The sequence below is a fragment of the Ascaphus truei genome, chromosome 5, assembly GCF_040206685.1.
Source record: "Ascaphus truei isolate aAscTru1 chromosome 5, aAscTru1.hap1, whole genome shotgun sequence".
In the NCBI taxonomy this organism is placed as follows: Eukaryota; Metazoa; Chordata; class Amphibia; order Anura; family Ascaphidae; genus Ascaphus; species Ascaphus truei.
Window position 1 is genome coordinate 294,908,892 of NC_134487.1, and position 17,418 is coordinate 294,926,309.

The window sequence follows — 17,418 nt, forward strand, 5'->3', positions numbered from 1 at the left end:
TTAAGAATGTATTAGTTAAATTATAATTTGGATCTTGGTAAACATTGTCACCCTTGAGGTTCACGTACAAAGTGTTTCAAATAAACCTGAATCTGGCATTCTCCAACTGCTATTATTGTAAAGCATGCTCAAGGTTGAATGCAACATTCAGGTTGAAAAATGAATGTGGAAACGCGAAAAAATTGAATTACTTTTGTGAATATCCATTCATATTAAGAATTGCCATCTTTTCTGTTACCATGGCATTTTTTCACTGCCACCTTAATATCCCATTGTACAAAACTGATGTCGCCACTATTGAACAAACAACATATGTATGTTTTGTCAAAAAACGGTGTTATATGTATAGAAGATTAGCAAACTGGTAAACTCTGAATATTTAACTAAAAGAAATGGAAAAAAAGTGTATATGATCTTGAAACAACCAACATATTTACTAACAAAAAGAGTTTATTTCCCCAGATTTATGGTACACAAAAGCTACATTTCCATTATCACCACATTAATCAACCTTAAGGCAGCAATCTTGCCATTTTTACTGACCCATCTCCCCCACCCCCTCTTCACTGATTTTTGTTTTAAACAGAATGAAAACTGAGTGGTCCCCAGAGCTGAACCATGCTGTTCTCAGCACCAGGGACTTTGTGGTTTCGCACTACGATTTAAATGGCCGTCCAATTCGTATTGTCTTGTGTGACACAGTAGATTTTACTGGCTATTGTGTTTCCCCTGGAGGTAGTACTGATGCCTTTACGGCAAAGTATCTGGGGAACCGTGGGGCTCCCTGAAGTGGAAGATAGCATGTTTGGCTCTGGGAAACCCCTGTGTCTATAACAAAATTAAAAATGGGGGGGAACAGGATCATAAGGGAAAAAGTGTCTGAAAATTACCAACTCGAAATGTTTAGTCAACCTACAACCTACAACCTACAACCTACAACCTACAACCTACAACTTACTGCTTTGTCCAGATTTCACAATCTTTCCGTTTGTTTAATGTGAAATATTGTAAAGGTTTTCTTTGCTTCTGGGGACTACAAAGAAAGCACTCGATGTCTTATATGTTATTTAATGATTATCATAAGAATATAAAATACCTTTTAATTATAATGCTAAAAATAGCAGAAATAGAGTTGGCAAAATAAGATTCACGACCAATTCTAATAGACAGACAACACATTAAACATACCAAGATAAAGCAGTATTAAACTGTATTAGTTCGTTGTCCCTAATAGATACCTCTTATTCTCACTGGAAATTGTGTGATGAGAACATACCCTATTGGTAATATTTACAACCTAATAGTATAGGCTTATTCCAAAAGCTCACATTTTAAATTTCATTAATTAACTCCGGATTTGGTAGTAAACCCTGGGCACTAAATCCCTAGATAGGGACAATCCTATAGGACAACTATTTACAAAATGTGTTTAAAAACTGCTTATAAACCTGCATATATCGTAAACACACATGGGGCGTGTTTAAGGTCTAAATACTAGTGGCTAGTTAGTTGGAGTTAATCGGTTAAATCTTCGTTGGTATACAATTGTATTGGCATGGTATATAAAGTATATATTAATTTACCTATTGTTGATAGTCTACCGCACAAATACAATGTATTCGACTACACCGACATGTATATAGATGTTATCTATTCTTTCTTAGACCCGGTGTATACTAGCTTTTATTGTCGCAATAAAAAAAATCTTATATTAACTCTCCATTATAAAAAAAAAAAAAAAACAAAGATCTCAAACCTGCTTCGATAGTACCGCCCCATGGAGTGACGTCATTCTGTCCACTCACCAGCCGTATGTTTCCCGTATCGTATTGCCACTTTCTTTGACGTCACTCCATGGGGCGGTATTATCGAAGCAGGCTTGAGATCCTGCAAACGAGCAAGTGATACAATGCGATATTATGTCTACTACTTAACACATAATATAGTGAGGCTTTAAATTGATGCGGACAATAGATCCGTGCCTCTAAGCATGTAGATATGGCAGATGTACTTCTTTGCAGTTGCGCTCTGAAATACATTGTGGCAACGTTTTAAAAGTGTCAGTAAGTGAGCAGGAGCTATGTGACACCATAACTGCTACTTGCTATACAAACAAACGAGTCTATAACTTGATACGGGTAGTAGACCCGTGCCTCGAGGCATAAAAACATATTTTATGTGCCTCTCTGAAGTGGCGCTTTGCAACATTCTGAGCTAATAAAAGTACTCTGTTCTGCTATTTCGAATTATAGCGGTCCAATATGAGCTAAGTTGGGGGACACTATAATACCAAGCATTCCCTCTATATATTTTTTTTAATAATGAACAGTTTATTTAAGGTTTTTTTTATTGCGGCAATAAAAGCTAGTATACACCGGGTCTAAGAAAGCATAGATAACATCTATATGCATGTCTGTGTGGTCCAATACATTGTATTTGGATTTAACGGAGTAACTGACTAGCCACTAGTATTTGGACCTTAAACATGCCCCATGTGTGTTTACGCTATATGGAGGTTTATAAGCAGTTTTTAAAAAAAAATTTTGTAAATAGTTGTCCTATAGTGTTGTCCCTAGCTAGGGGTTTACTGCCCCAGGTTTACTACCAATTCCGGAGTTAATTAATTACATTTTAAATGTGAGATTTTGGAATAAGCCTATACTATTAGGTTGTAAATACAGCTGAACCCCGTTATAACCTGTTCTTAGAGTCCACCCAATCCGACCGCGTTAAAACCGGGATCGCGATTAAAAAAAAAGAAATGGCAGCCACGATCAGTGACTCCGCGTCTGCCGGAAGGAGGGGAGCTGGGATAACTCCCTGCTCTCCCTGAGCCTGGTGTTGTAGCGGTAATTCTTAACATGAGAGTATATATATCTAGTAAGTAAGGTACGTCATAATCCTCTGACAAAGTCGGCTTAGACTGACGAAACGCGTAAGGCTGACGTCATCACGTTTATCACGTGGTGCTTCTATTCTGTCGTGGACACTTGTTTCCTGATGCTCATCGTGGCGGTACGCTGGAGTACTATTAGGGGACTTAACCGGACTTCCTACTGATAGCCTGGGGTGATCATGGTTGCCAGCACTAGTGTTGGCTGGCACCTCTTAGCCTCCGGTGGTGTTTTATGCACTTGCTGCAGTAGTGAGTATTGGCGGACATCTCTCTCCTCCATGTACCCCGGGTGACTACACGAGTTTACCAAAAGATACCTTTATATGAATTGTTCAATTTTTTATCTTGTAAGTGTGCATTGTTTACTTTGCATCTATTTTATTAAAATTATATCATTCTACATCCTGGAAGTTATTGCACTAGGGGGTATATATATATATATATATATATATATATGCTATATATGCTATGCTATATATATATATATATATATATATATATATATATATATATATATATATATATATATATATATATGCTATTCATCCCTATTGCACCTCCTTCCCTTTCCCATAGCATTAAACTACTAATAGACCTCGTGTTCTCTGTCGGTATATATATATAATGTATGTGTTATCATCCAGTTTCACGGTGACCTTTTTTAAATTAAAATGCTTTAAGCATTAATTGTAGTAATAAGAAACTACTTTATCTTGACAATTGAGGCCATAAATTGTTCAGCTCTCATAAAGTAACCTTTGCAGTTATTGTTTCTGATGATATCAATAAATTCATACAAAGCGCAGTATTTAAAGGTCGGGAAGTTTAAAGTCTTTTGTAGTTCCTAAGGTTTAAAATAGACAAATTTCACTTGCTATTTTGTCAGGAAAAAAATAATTTACATATATATATATATATATATATACACTACACATTTTTATCTATAGGTCATCTGGAGATTAACCCATTCTGTGCATTCCAGCTTTTGGACAAATTAAAATAAACAATGTGGTTCCCGTCCACTTGTCTGTGCATTAGCCTTGGTTCTTGTACTAGTCTCTAATCTTATGAGTATAGAGATTTCTGGTCCCTACTGTATATACGATAACATTGGGAACCAATAACATCACTAACCCTTAATCCTCAATGTTGGCGTTGGTTATAATATGTTTCAGAGCCTTCAGGAACTGGAAGGGTCAACTATTTAAACCATATTGTGAGAGATTTCTTCTTTTGTTCATGACAGCACTGACCTTTCTTGTGTAAAAGTTGGTAAACACCACACATTTCCTTTAAGAATGAAAATGTTATAACGGAAGATGCTGTAATCTGTTTCCACTCTCCTGAGAGGTATCTGCTATATTCTAAACTTTGGGGAAATAAATCAAGCATTGTTTTGTGAGAGTGTAAGTGACAGGGCTAATGATGGCTTCATTTGAAGACACAGCTGGAATAAATATTGTCCTCAGTTAGTTTGGCAAACATAGTATTATAAAAACAAAATAAGAGTGCTAGACTAAAGCAATATCCATTTTATTTTAAAATGATATGAAAACATTTACTAATTCAGAACAACCATGTTACCCCTTCTTTAGTGGGCATCTTGACCAGCTGTCTTTTTTTTGTCAAGTATGGGAGAAAATCAGAGCGACTCAATCTTTACAATTCTGTTCAGTATGGGTACATCAATTTGTTGTTCTGCAGTGCAAGGGAGAAAACGAATCTGCAATTACAATCTCACACCACCAAAATGATGATTATTATTTTTTTAAAGCTTTTTTTTAAATAGTTTTGTTAGTCTTTCGTTCAAATCAAAGATTTGGGACTTAGTTTGAGAAATTTGGGGACAAGGCCACCAGATAAGAGACATCATACCAATTTCAGCACATCCTCTCCAGCATCTATTGGAATATTGTGGATATATTTTATGTAATCTATCTGGTACTATTTATTTATAACAACATTTATATAGCACCCTTATCCAGGGGGCTGTACATTAGTTAGTAGATTATAGAGTAATTGTTAAGATGGGTAGGGGTGGGAACATTATGGTTGGGCAATGGGTTTGATGTATTGAGAGCTTGCTTGGTTGGTGGGCAGAGGTTGGAGATTTCGTTTTGTCGGTGGCATGGTGATGGGTCTTACAGTGGGGACAGTTAAGGATCGGTGACGTGGATGACTTTGGAGGGTTTTGGAGAGACTTTAGGAAGGGGAGATCATGAGGGTGGGGTGTGTGAAAGTTGTGAATAAAAAACACAAGTCTGAGGATATGTTTTGCAGAATGACAAATAAGTTTATTGCAGTGTACGGTGCACACGCAGAGGAGAGTTTCAAAATAAAACTCTCCCAACGACATGGTGGCATACAGGCCTTATTTATACACAAAATACTAAGCCCACGCCCCCTATACGAGGTTGCGTGTGCGTCATTACATAAACAAAATATGAACATGAACATATCGAGTTAATAACATTATTATGGGATCCATAAATGAAATGAAATGACTCAGCTAATATTCCTTATACAAGCCGTTGACCTTTTCTCTACATACGGAACTTCATGGGCACCTCCCTCGGAATGCGAGACAGTGCGCTATCTGTCTCTTATTTTCATAACATTTGCACTTTGCTCTCCTTCTCATGGTCTTGTGGCTTAGCTGAACCGCTCAACATCAATTGGAACTTCAGCAGAAAAAAATGTCTTTTAAACTAACTTCCATACCAACTTTCATACAGACAATAGACAATATCAAGCGCCTAAGATGGATGCTGACTCAAAATGGTGGCTTAGATCCCAGTGCTGTTTATGTCAGACCTCCCCCCCTTACGTCATATTCTCACTTTGTCAGGTGAGAGAGGGCATGGGATAGGAGGTTTACGGGAGATAATGGAATGTGATGAGATGAGTTTTGAGTTGGCTGTTGAAGATAGGAAGGGGGCAGATTGGATGTGGTGGTTGAGCTTGTTCCAGTGGAGGTGGGGCAAGTAAGGCAAATGATCGGACTCGAGAGGAGGCACAGAGGTGGGGAGGAGTGAGGGTTGTGGCAGTCAGGGAGTGAGGAGGACAGGAAGGGGTTTAGAGAGAACGATGATTGCTTCAAGGTAAAGGGACAGGTGGCAAGACAATGGAGAGATTTGTAGACTAGGGTGAGGAATTTGAAGAGGGAATGCTGTTGGATGGGTAGCCAGTGGAGTTGGGAGAGGGGTGGCATTGGCAGAGCGGGGTAGATTGAGAAGTGTACGGGCTGCAGCGTTTTGGATTTGTTGGAGTTGTATGAAGGAGTAGAAGGGTAGACCGAGGAGAAAGGAGTTACCGTAATCAAAACGGGTGACGATGAGGGAGTGGATGAGAAGTTTGGCCGAGCAGAGAGAAATTAGTGGATGAATTTTTCTTATGTTGTATAGGCTGCGAGCAAAAGGGGAGTGGGAGCTGGTCGGGATTGGGTAGGAAGGAAGGAAGCAGGAAAATAGAGAACTTCAATCTTAGTTGTGTTAATTTGTAGGAAGTATGCGGGCATCCAGGTGGAAATGGCAGAAAGGCACTAGATACCAATGTACAAAGACTTTAGAATCTATTCTCTTTTATATTAATACAAATCAAGCTTTTAGCGGTATTTGTGGATATGTCTTTCCATTCTTCTTGTGGTATACTAGTATCTAGTTGTTTTTTTTTACCAATTAAGCATATATAATTATTTTGTATCTGGATACATGTGTTATAGAAGATTCTCGATCGAGAGAGAGAATGTCGCCTCTTAGAGAGTCCTCCGGCAACCAGAAGCACGACCGCAGTGTTCCTAGTGAGAAAAGTTCCCAATCTTTAGGGTACAGTACACACTCCTCCGGCGTAGTGATTCTGAATAGTTTCCACACCACTTCTTAGCAGCACGTCACCCTACTCGTTTCTTCAAACTAAGGGAAGGGCCTCATGCAGAGAGCAGCGCTGGGAAAAATTGGAGAGGGAAATAAAATGTACCTAAAATGGCGAGTTTTTTTATCCATATGCAGAAAGGTGAGAATTCTGCAATTTATATCATGCATGCGTGTGGCGAGTGTAAAAGGGAGAGATGCGCGCGCGGCAAAAAATTGTTTAGAAAAAAATAGCGTTTTTTTTTTAATTTCCCTATGGCAGGCGACCTCCAGTTTCTTGCCAACTGTAGTTGTCGGAGCTAATAGTCGAATTTCGCGCCATTTTATTGGCGCGAACAGCCACTAGATGGCGATCGCGCCTTTCTGCATAAGGGCCTTTTTAAAGCTGGCGAGATTTAGGTTCTCGCCAGCCGCGCGGCGAAATTTGTAAAGAAAAAAAAATGGCGCTTTTTAATAAACTCACCATTACGTGCCTTTTTAAATGCCGCTTTGCCTGTTAGCGCTGCTCTCTGCATGAGGCCCTAACTGATTTCATCACAAAAATAAAGCTGACACTTCTGTTTTATGTGTGTGTTACATGTTTGTGAGTCAGTGTAGTAGTGTGTAGTTCTTTTGGTTTCTATTTATATTGTCCACTTATTTTCACTGTTCCCTATTGTATATACACTATTTGTCAGGTATATGTGTGTGTTATTTATGCTCTTATGGGTTTTTGCCCTTTGTTTATTGGAATATAATGTGGTACTGTTTAGATGTTGGTAAATAGTTTTTTTTAGTTCTTTTTTATCACCTGGGGACGTAGCCATGTTAGTCACTGCTACCCGATCGCGCTCCACCTCTGTATGAAGTGTCTGTTGTTGTTATCAGCGCTGTGTTCGGTGTTCTGGTAACCATGCCGACGGGGAGGCCGTTCCGTATCTACCTTGGCGCGCGGCCGTCATGATGGGGTGCCGCATGCTGCCGCCAAGTTCACGTATATGTGAGCATGGGGGCGCGTATGCGTGGACCTCTGTCGTGGCCGTGACGTCATAGGCAGATCTGTTTTCGCGCCGAACAGCACCTGTAGTGACTAAAGATAGGTGAGCATATTTGTGTGTTTCTGATTTATATGTCAGACCTCACCTTGACAGACTGTGTGGCAGTCGAAATGTTGATTTCTTTATTGCTGAATAAATCCCCTAAAGAGAAGACCGTGTGCCTGGATTATTCCTCTCTTCCTGTGGACCTACTGGGATATCTCAGGGCTATCCCTTTTATCCGTGATAAACCGGCAGTTGCAACTTTTTTTCACACAGACGAGATGTGTGCCAGATATCTTCTCTAAATTCTTTAGTATTAGACCCATCAGAAATCTTAATTCTTTACATTTGCCACAACATCTTAATGTGTTCAATTTGCAATGTGATTCTCCTGTGGCGCTGAGGCAAGGATAGTTATATGGTTGTGGATAAAGTTCTTCTCTTAGGCTAATGCCTCAAGATAGAAAGACAAGATGTACAGAAAACACTGCAATAGTGCATTACCCAGGGACAAAATTGTAAAGAGAGCAATTTAATATAAAACAATTAATTATAAAACAATTGAATCAAACATTGTATAATGCAATATAAAAAACTTTCATGTGCTTGTGCACTTGGAAGATGAAACTTGCTCCGCCTTGATAAAAATTGAAATCCTACTCACCAAAGGTGACTAGGACATGCACATTTGTTTTAGGGTCTTTTCGCCAGGTATACCGCTCGCCGTGGGGTGAAATAAGCCAGTCACTGGGGGAGGATCGCCTTCTATACTCGGAGTCTGCTTGCTGCCAGAGTCTGGTCGATCGGCTCCTCTGCTGACGTCACCACCTGGATCTCACTGCTACAGTGTCCCTGCGATGCCAAAAAACCTCCAACGCGTTTCGAAACTCCTAATAGTGGGTTTCTTCGTCAGGGATAGATGCTGCATGGGTCTGTGCTTCTATTTATAGCCCAGTTCATTCAATGATGGTAATTGTTAATTACTTTAGATGACACCCAGTAAAGAGTCCTCTGATAGAACATGGATGTGAATAGTTCTCTAATAGAACATGAATGTAAATAGCATCAAAAGGTAGCAGAAGGTAAACAAATTTAAATGAGTTTAAATATAATTGCTATATTGATCAATATTGAATCATGGATGCCCAGATTAGGGTTCATAATTTATAGGGGGAAATGAATAAAACCCTCCTTCATAATAGACACTAATTAAATGAAGTGTAGAACAACCGCACCTGTGCTAATAAGTCAATATATCAATACATCAATACAATACAATTTGCTACAACATATACAGCGATACACAACAAAATATATCAAAATCAAACGATCTAATGCTTGAATATAAATATGCAAATACAAAGAACAATATATATTTTTAACAACATGTATACTTATCAACATATATTTAAACAACATATATTTAAACAACATATTGCTTAGCACCTATTGAAGAGACAATATATATCAGGTAGGAACCATAAGAGAATAACTTGCAATGTACTATTTATCACAGTGTTGTGTTATTATAAATAAATAGTGAATTTCTCATGATGAATTACTACAATATTATTAGTTATAAGCGTGAATTAATATAAAATTAATAATTAATATAAAAGGGTGAAATTAAATAAACTTAAATAAAACAAACTTAATGATATTTAGCAGGCAAATACATATGGTGAACAGTGACAATCAGAAGTGTGATACTTTTAACACTTGTCGGCAGACAAAACCACTGTTCATTTTATGTAATATTATTTAAGGAAAGCTGATAGGTCAAATTCAATGTTTAACCCCTGTGGACTGAGCGTTTTTAATTCAAAAATCCAAAATGATTATCTTTTGGAGATGAGATTCAATTTATCTCCTCCTCGCTTGCAGAATGTGGGACATTCGATGGCTTGGCATTTCAGTCCTGCTGGACTTTGTGCATGTTTTATTTTAAGGTGGAGAGATACATTATGGGACTCAAAGCCCCTTTTAATATTGTATATGTGCTCCCCTAATCTTCTTTGCAGTGTTCTACCCGTGCGGCCCACATACTGTAGGCCGCACGGACATTCCAAGAGATATATAACAAACTGACTATGACAATTTATTAATGTCCTGATGGGATACTCTTTCTGTGTAATGTTGGATATAAACTTCATAAAATAAATCATGCACAAAGTCCAGCAGGACTGAAATGCCATGCCAAAGAAACCCACTATTAGGAGTTTCGAAACGCGTTGGAGGTTTTTTGGCATCACAGGGACACCGTAGCAGTGAGATCCAGGTGGTGACGTCAGCAGAGGAGCCGGTCGACCAGACTCTGGCAGCAAGCAGACTCCGAGTATCGAAGGCGATCCTACCCCAGTGACTGGCTTATTTCACCCCACGGTAAGCGGTATACCTGGCGAAAAGACCCTAAAACAAATGTGCATGTCCTAGTCACCTTTGGTGAGTAGGATTTCAATTTTTATCAAGGCGGAGCAAGTTTCATCTTCCAAGTGCACAAGCACATGAAAGTTTTTTATATTGCATTATACAATGTTTGGTTCAATTGTTTTATAATTAATTGTTTTATATTAAATTGCTCTCTTTACCATTTTGTCCCTAGGTAATGCACTATTGCAGTGTTTTCTGTACATCTTGTCTTCCTATCTTGAGGTATTAGCCTAAGAGAAGAACTTTATCCACAACCATATAACTATCCTTGCCTCAGCGCCACAGGAGGTTCTCCTTCCACATTTCTATATCTGGTTGGGAGATACCAGAACAACCTTTTGGGCAGCTCCAGGACTACCTTTTGGACTTTGTATCACAGGTGTTTTTTTTTTTGTTTTTTTTATATATTGAATTTTTTTTTATATATTGTAAATTGTATTAATTTGTTTGCACGAGCGCTGTATTGCACTTATATTTTCACCAGTTTGTGCAATGTGATTCACAAACTTTACATTGCTGATAGTTGGTATACTCATCTCGCACTTAAACATTTAATTTGTTTGCCAAACCATTAAGCCTCCCTGAATCGCTTGTTATTTTCTGTAATGTAATATGCCACATTGAAGCATGTGTTATGATGGTGAAACATCTTGCCATCCATTTTTTTCTCCTACACATTTTGCCAGAGGAATATTTTCTTGGTTTTCTTGGGCATTTAGTGCCACAACACATTTGTGATGGGCCACATATACATTGACATTTAAATGTTTAATGGAGAAAGAATGCCTTGAATCCATTAACACGAGATAAAGTGATACGGAAACTGGAGACACACAGAACAGTTTGCTACACCAGTACATTTGTCATACACAAAAATTCTTCTTGCCACTTGGGTATAAGCTTGCTAAAAATTAATGGGGACACTTAAACAATTATGAAGAACTTAGAAAGATTGTAGTTGACGGCGTAGAAAAAACAGGATAAGAAAATATCAGATGAGACAATGTAGTTACTAAGTAAAGTACGAGAACTGAAGCAATCCCAAGGCTCAAGAACAAGAATTGAATATGAAGAGCTGTGCAAGACGATCCGCAAACATATAACTGAAGATGTAAGAAAATGTAATTTTGATATGGTGAGGAAGACTATCGAAGATGACAAAAGCTTAAAGAAAACGAATCGGCAACTATGATTGGGAAGATGCAAATCAGGGCACTCAAACTATGATGATAGTTAACCAATAAAAGACTGTGCACCTATTATAAAGAGAGTTAAGGACTTCTACATTAAATTGTACGAGAACACAGATGACACACAGCATCATTCAACAGAGGAAGAGTGAGAAGAAAACACCAATGATGTACCAGGTGTCCTTCCAGAATAAGTGGCAAAGGCAATAAAATCCATGAAAAATGTGAAGGCTCCCAGGAAGGTAAAATTACAAGTGGAAATCCTTGCAAAACTCTCTACATGCTGCTTGAAAAACAGGAAAATATAAAAAATAAAAGGGAATGGTACTATAGTTCTCCTCATCTGCAAGAAAGGAGACAAAGACCTCAAGAACTACAGACCAATCGGGATACTTCCAACCACTTTTACAAGATTTTAACGAAGATACTAGCTAATCAGCTGCAACAAATCATGGACTTCACCCAGAGAACAAGCAGAATTTCACAGTGGATAGAACAGAATGCATCACATATCCTCGTTGTAAAAGAAGTGATTTCCCGAAGTAGTGAATAGGATCTACCACTCATTTTAGGATTCGTAGATTACGAAAAAGCATTTGATTCTGTCTACACCTCAGCGATTTTAAATGCATTAAGAAGACAAAGTGTTGATATTATAAGGAACCTTTACAATAATACCACATCAACCCTTCGATTACATGAAGATACAAACAAGCAAGATCAGGATCAGCAAGGGAGTGCGACAGGGAGACACCATGTCACCAAAGCTTTACACAGCAACAGGTGAAAAAATTAAAATAGAAGTGGGTCGGACATATGGCAGGAAGAAATTACAATCGTTGGACAAAGATCGTACTCTACTAGATTCCAAGGGATATTAAAAGATCAAGGCGGCGACCAAATGTTAGATGGGAGGATGAAATCAGAAAACTTGTTGGAGCAACGTGGAGAAGAACTGACTGCAACCGCAGTACCTGGAAGTTCATTGGAGGGAAGCCTTCATCCAGCAGTGGATCGACAAGGGATGAAGATGATATAGATATATTAGAAATTAAAAAAATGTGTGTGTGTGTGTGTGTGTGTGTACACAAAAAAAGAAAAAAGGGTCTAATGAAAGCACTCGGTTGTAGTGGAAATAATAAAATGGATTTTATTAACACAGATAAAAAAAACATATAAAACAACACCAACTGCTAAACAGCTAAATATAGCTGCGAATCAAAAAAAATTGTGTATAGATAATAAAAATAAATATGTAAATACACAAATAATAAAGAAAACTGAGCAACCAAAGATATCAAACAGAATAATTACCTAGAAATATTTGAATACAAATCCAGGGGAAAAGATTTGCGAGAGATATAAACATATAGATGATACTGCAGACATGTTGAAAAAGGTTTTGAAGTTAGACGAGAGAACATTTTGACTTTTTGGTCTAATGTCCATGCGTTACGTCTGGCAGAATGCATAATGGGTAATGCATATCACCCAGTCAACACCATCCCAACTATCAAGCATGGTGGTTGCAACATAATGTTATGTGGATGCTTCTCTTCAGCAGGGACTAGTATGCTAGTCAGGATAGAGAGGAGAATGGATGGTGCAAGGTCGATGCGAATTCTTGAGGAAAATCTGTTAGTTAGCCAAAACTCTAAAATTGGAGAGGAAATTCACATTTTAGCAGGACAATGACCCGAAGAACAAAGCCACACTGGAGTGGTTGAACAAGAAAAGAATTAATGTTCTTATCAAAAATGACTGTGGGTGAAGGGCGAGGTGATTTTATTTATTTATTTATTTAAAAATGTCTAAAAAAACAAAATGGCAATTTTTTCCTGATTTGCCAAGTTCAGTGAAAAATCTGCATCTCTCTAAACATAACGTACAGTATGCCATATTTGTTAAACATTCTTCTAATGCAAGGCACATTCCAGCTCTTCCATCACCCACAGGGGTCTTATGGCAGAAGACTGCTTAACAAGTATGCCCCAATATCTTGTACATATGGGGTTACTTTATATTTCCAATTGCTAAGTACTGTAATTCTTTTAATATGCATGCTAAGAAAGGTTACAGATTTATTTAATTTTGCCTCATGATTTATTAGAAGCATATGTAAAATGTTATATCCAAAACTGGTGCTTTTTCCCATGATATTCAGGGTTGACATTGCATTAAGTCAACACGTCCTTTTCAGCATTGCTTATAAATCCGTGCTCTCAATTTTATTTTAAACAGTTGGAAATGTATGTATTTTTGTAATGCTTACTACATCTTTCCATCCTTGAGATTCTTTTTATTGTTTCAGTTGTCTATTGCACATTGTTAGTTTGCAGCAACATTAACCAAAACTACATTTAACTGTCTTTTATGTCATGTTTTGCACAGACGTGGGGAGCCATCACTGCAGTTCCCATTAAAGTCCCTCAGGTGAGCTCCTTGCAGAGATTGGCAGGACATGGACCAACAGTGCTACCTCAGGTAACAAAAAATGGCAAACTATGGTTGCTTTTAGATTTTGAGTCTTAAGAATGAATGCACGGTAAGAACCAGGCCCCTTCATTTTCATTACAAATGCAAATCTCTGACTTCTGACTTAATCATTCATTGAAATATAAATACAGGCACTTCTGCTTTCCAAAACAGATTGCTTGGAACATTGTTGACTATTTGAAAGAATATGTTGTAAATCGTATTAAAATAAAACCGAAGGAATAAACACTACAGCAAAGTAACGGCTGTATCAAATAGAGCGGATAGCACCGCTATTATCTTTTTAATTTTAGTGACCAGGAAACAAAGGTTTCTTATATAATTTGAATGATATTAATGGTGGAATACTCTAACAAATATGTTTAAAACAACTTTGATAATGTAGGCATCAATTTAAACTTTTAAAGTTTTCTACATTGTATTTCTTTATAAAAAAATATTTGTAACCAATTGTTAATTTTTAGATCTACAGAATATATTTATAGGATAGGCAGAATAAAGTATGAACAATACAGACTCAATAGACTTCAGTAGTTCATAGCTTACAATCTTATTTTTGGCAACTGAAATATGAAAAAAAAAATTAGATGAAATGGGTATCCCACTTCAGAGGACAGTGTCCAAAACACTAGTCTACTACTCTGTATAAGTTTGTGAGAGTCACTTTATCTCTAAATGCTGTACTACGTAAAAAGTATTACAGTACATCTAACTCCCACTGAGCTTGCTGTAGCACTGAGAAATTGGGCCATGGCTATGCACTTAGATGAACATTTCAGAAATAAAATCAGCAAAATACAGGACCTCTGTTCTGCACTGAGATGCCACTCACATGTTTAATACAGAAGTTTCTATTATTATCAATATCCTTCCATTTCCAAGTCTCCTAAAAGCAGGCATTTCAGCCTATTAAGAAATAATACATGCAAAAAGTAAAATGTGTACATTACTAAGATTTACATAATATAAATATTGACATTACATGGATGTACTGTATGGTAATGCAGCTAAGTTGTGGTAGGTTTCATTACTCTTATTTTATATATCAGTCAACCTGACAAAGATGACACAGAGAAGGAGCACTGAGTTTGAATCAGGGGAACCTGGTTCAATAGAGAGGAGAATGAGTGATCGATGCTGCCGCCATTGCTCCTTAGTACTCACTCACCAGGAAGTAGTTGGTTTAAAAAAAACTTTATTCAGCTACATAAAACGGATACTGGAACAAGGACAGACAATGCGTGGGAGGAGGTTCCCTAGTTGTCTGTCCTTGTTCCAGTATCCGTTTTATGTAGCTGAATAAAGTTTTTTTTTTTTTTTTTTAAACCAACTACTTCCTGGTGAGTCTGAGTACCATGGAGCAATGGCGACGGCATCGATCACTCATTCTCTATTATACTTCCGGATCGTGGCCACGCACTGAGGATTACAGGTCTCCTGCCTTGGGGATCCGTTCATGCCAGGAGAAGAAGGAAAAGGAATTCGGTTGCCATTGTGAGTACACTCACTTTAAGTACACTCGCGAGTAAGTACATATGGCCCAACTGTCAAACGTCAGCTCACGCATGCGCCTGTCAGCACGTCCTGAACAGCAATACCGACTCCAAACCTGTACCAAAGCTGTGCGCAAGCGGGGAGACTATAGAGCCTGTTACAAATGCGTTATTTCCATCAGTTATGCACGTATATGATGATTTCAGTACAGTACAGGCTTCGATAAGTGGCAAAAAGGTAGTGCTTCACTTTAAGTACATTTTCGCTTTACATACATGCTCTGGTCCCATTGCGTACGTTAATGCGGGGTATGCCTGTATTGCACTCCTTACCGAATTGTCGGTGTTTATTGCAGCCATACTTCATAGTATAGGGTCTGCACACAGCATACACCTCGCGCTACAAGCGTCTCCAATCGGCTATTAACCCCTCATTCAGGCTCCATTACAAATCATTATTGTCATACTCTGTGTGTGAGACCTTGAGCTACAGACGGCTTACACTGTTTCTTTTGAACCTGGTTCAATACCCGGTGTCAGCTCCTTGTGACCTTGGGTAAGTCACTTCATCTCCCTTTGCCTCAGGCACCAAAAACATAGATTGTAAGCTCTACGGGGCAGGGACTTGTGCCTGCAAATTCTCTGTAAAGCGCTACGTAAAACAAGCAACACTATACAAGAACAATTATTATTATTATAGATGTACTTCAAACACAAAGCAAAAGTCACTATATTTCTTTAAAATTGCTTTAAATCCACACATTGTTTTTTGTGCATAATTTAAATGTAGCAATATAATTTTATTTAGCATTTTTTCTGTTGAGTAAACCGATTAGTTATTTTGTCAAAAGCCTAATCCAAGTTATACTGTAGTTTGTTTTAATTGCACAAAAGATTACATAAATGTGCTGGTTTTTGGACAGGGTGAATGATAACTGCCTCTCTTAAAATAATTGTGCATGACTGTAAACTCTGGCGTCCTTCTTTAGAGGCAAGAAAACAAATCTTTCAACATGTTTACTGCTCAAAAGGCCAGCAATGCTTTGAAAAGTGTCCTGCAAATGACAAGGTTAGAAATAAGACAGCTGTGAATGCTTTTGCTCTAATCCAGAGATTTCTTTGCCATTTCTAACGGTGTGACATTTTTCATTTAGCATTCTCATTCCAATATGTGTTTTAAAGTAAATGCAGATGCATGCATAATTGTTAGGTGTGTAAATGATTTCCTCATAGCTGCTCATTTCAGTAATCAACTACTGTACTTAACAATCCAATTCACAAGGACAAATGCTGTATGCATTATAATTGATATGCTTGCCAACACTGCAGAACCCCCGGAAACCAACCAGGTACTTTTATAATGAATCAACAACCATAAACAAATAGATCAATAGTACCATGTGTCTTTACAGAACTATAAATTAGTGATCATTTATAAAATGTAAAGCTATATGCCTGGCTTCTCACTTTGTGTAACATTTTTTTTTTTTTTTTTTTTTTAGAAAAGAGTCCTTAAAGTGATATATAAAGTGGTGCATATTAAATCTCCATTTTTTTAAATATGCTATTCAGCACAAAAGAATTCCTTATCATTATTAAAGGAATTTTTATATAGTTAGATAATTGTTTAAAAAAAAAAAAAAAAGTATGCTCCATACAAGTATAAATAAAGTCTTTAGTGACACTGAAAATACTCTTCATGGTCTTCTGTACAAAAATGTGTTCCAGTCCGTACTGAGAGAGAAAAATGTAAGGGATTCCTTTATGTGCTTTTTATATTTTAATGTGTATATTGAAATGTTACCTGCTGTGAAGAAAACTAGAATTCTTCTGCCAAATGACAAGCATTTATTCTTTTGTGGATCTAATCAAACTTTGCATGTGCAGGCTTCACAGGTGTTCCAGTAAAAGGATTTTAGTGTTTTATCAAGGTTACAATATTTGGTGTTTTTTATGTTCTGACAGAATTAAGTCATTTTTTGGCATTACAGGTCTAAGATGCAAAAAAATAATTTTGTTGTCAGT

The 17,418-nt window shown here is 37.5% G+C and overlaps 1 protein-coding gene across 4 annotated transcripts in view; it reads left to right on the forward strand.

Annotated features, from left to right (window-relative positions):
• PHF21B (PHD finger protein 21B) overlaps positions 1 to 17,418 on the forward strand; it is a 126,756-nt gene that overhangs the window by 83,377 nt on the left and 25,961 nt on the right. For all 4 annotated transcript variants that reach the window (XM_075602757.1, XM_075602758.1, XM_075602759.1 and 1 more), the window contains one exon: positions 13,796 to 13,888. In XM_075602757.1, the coding sequence (XP_075458872.1) occupies positions 13,796 to 13,888 (93 nt within the window). The remainder of the gene's footprint in view (positions 1 to 13,795; positions 13,889 to 17,418) is intronic.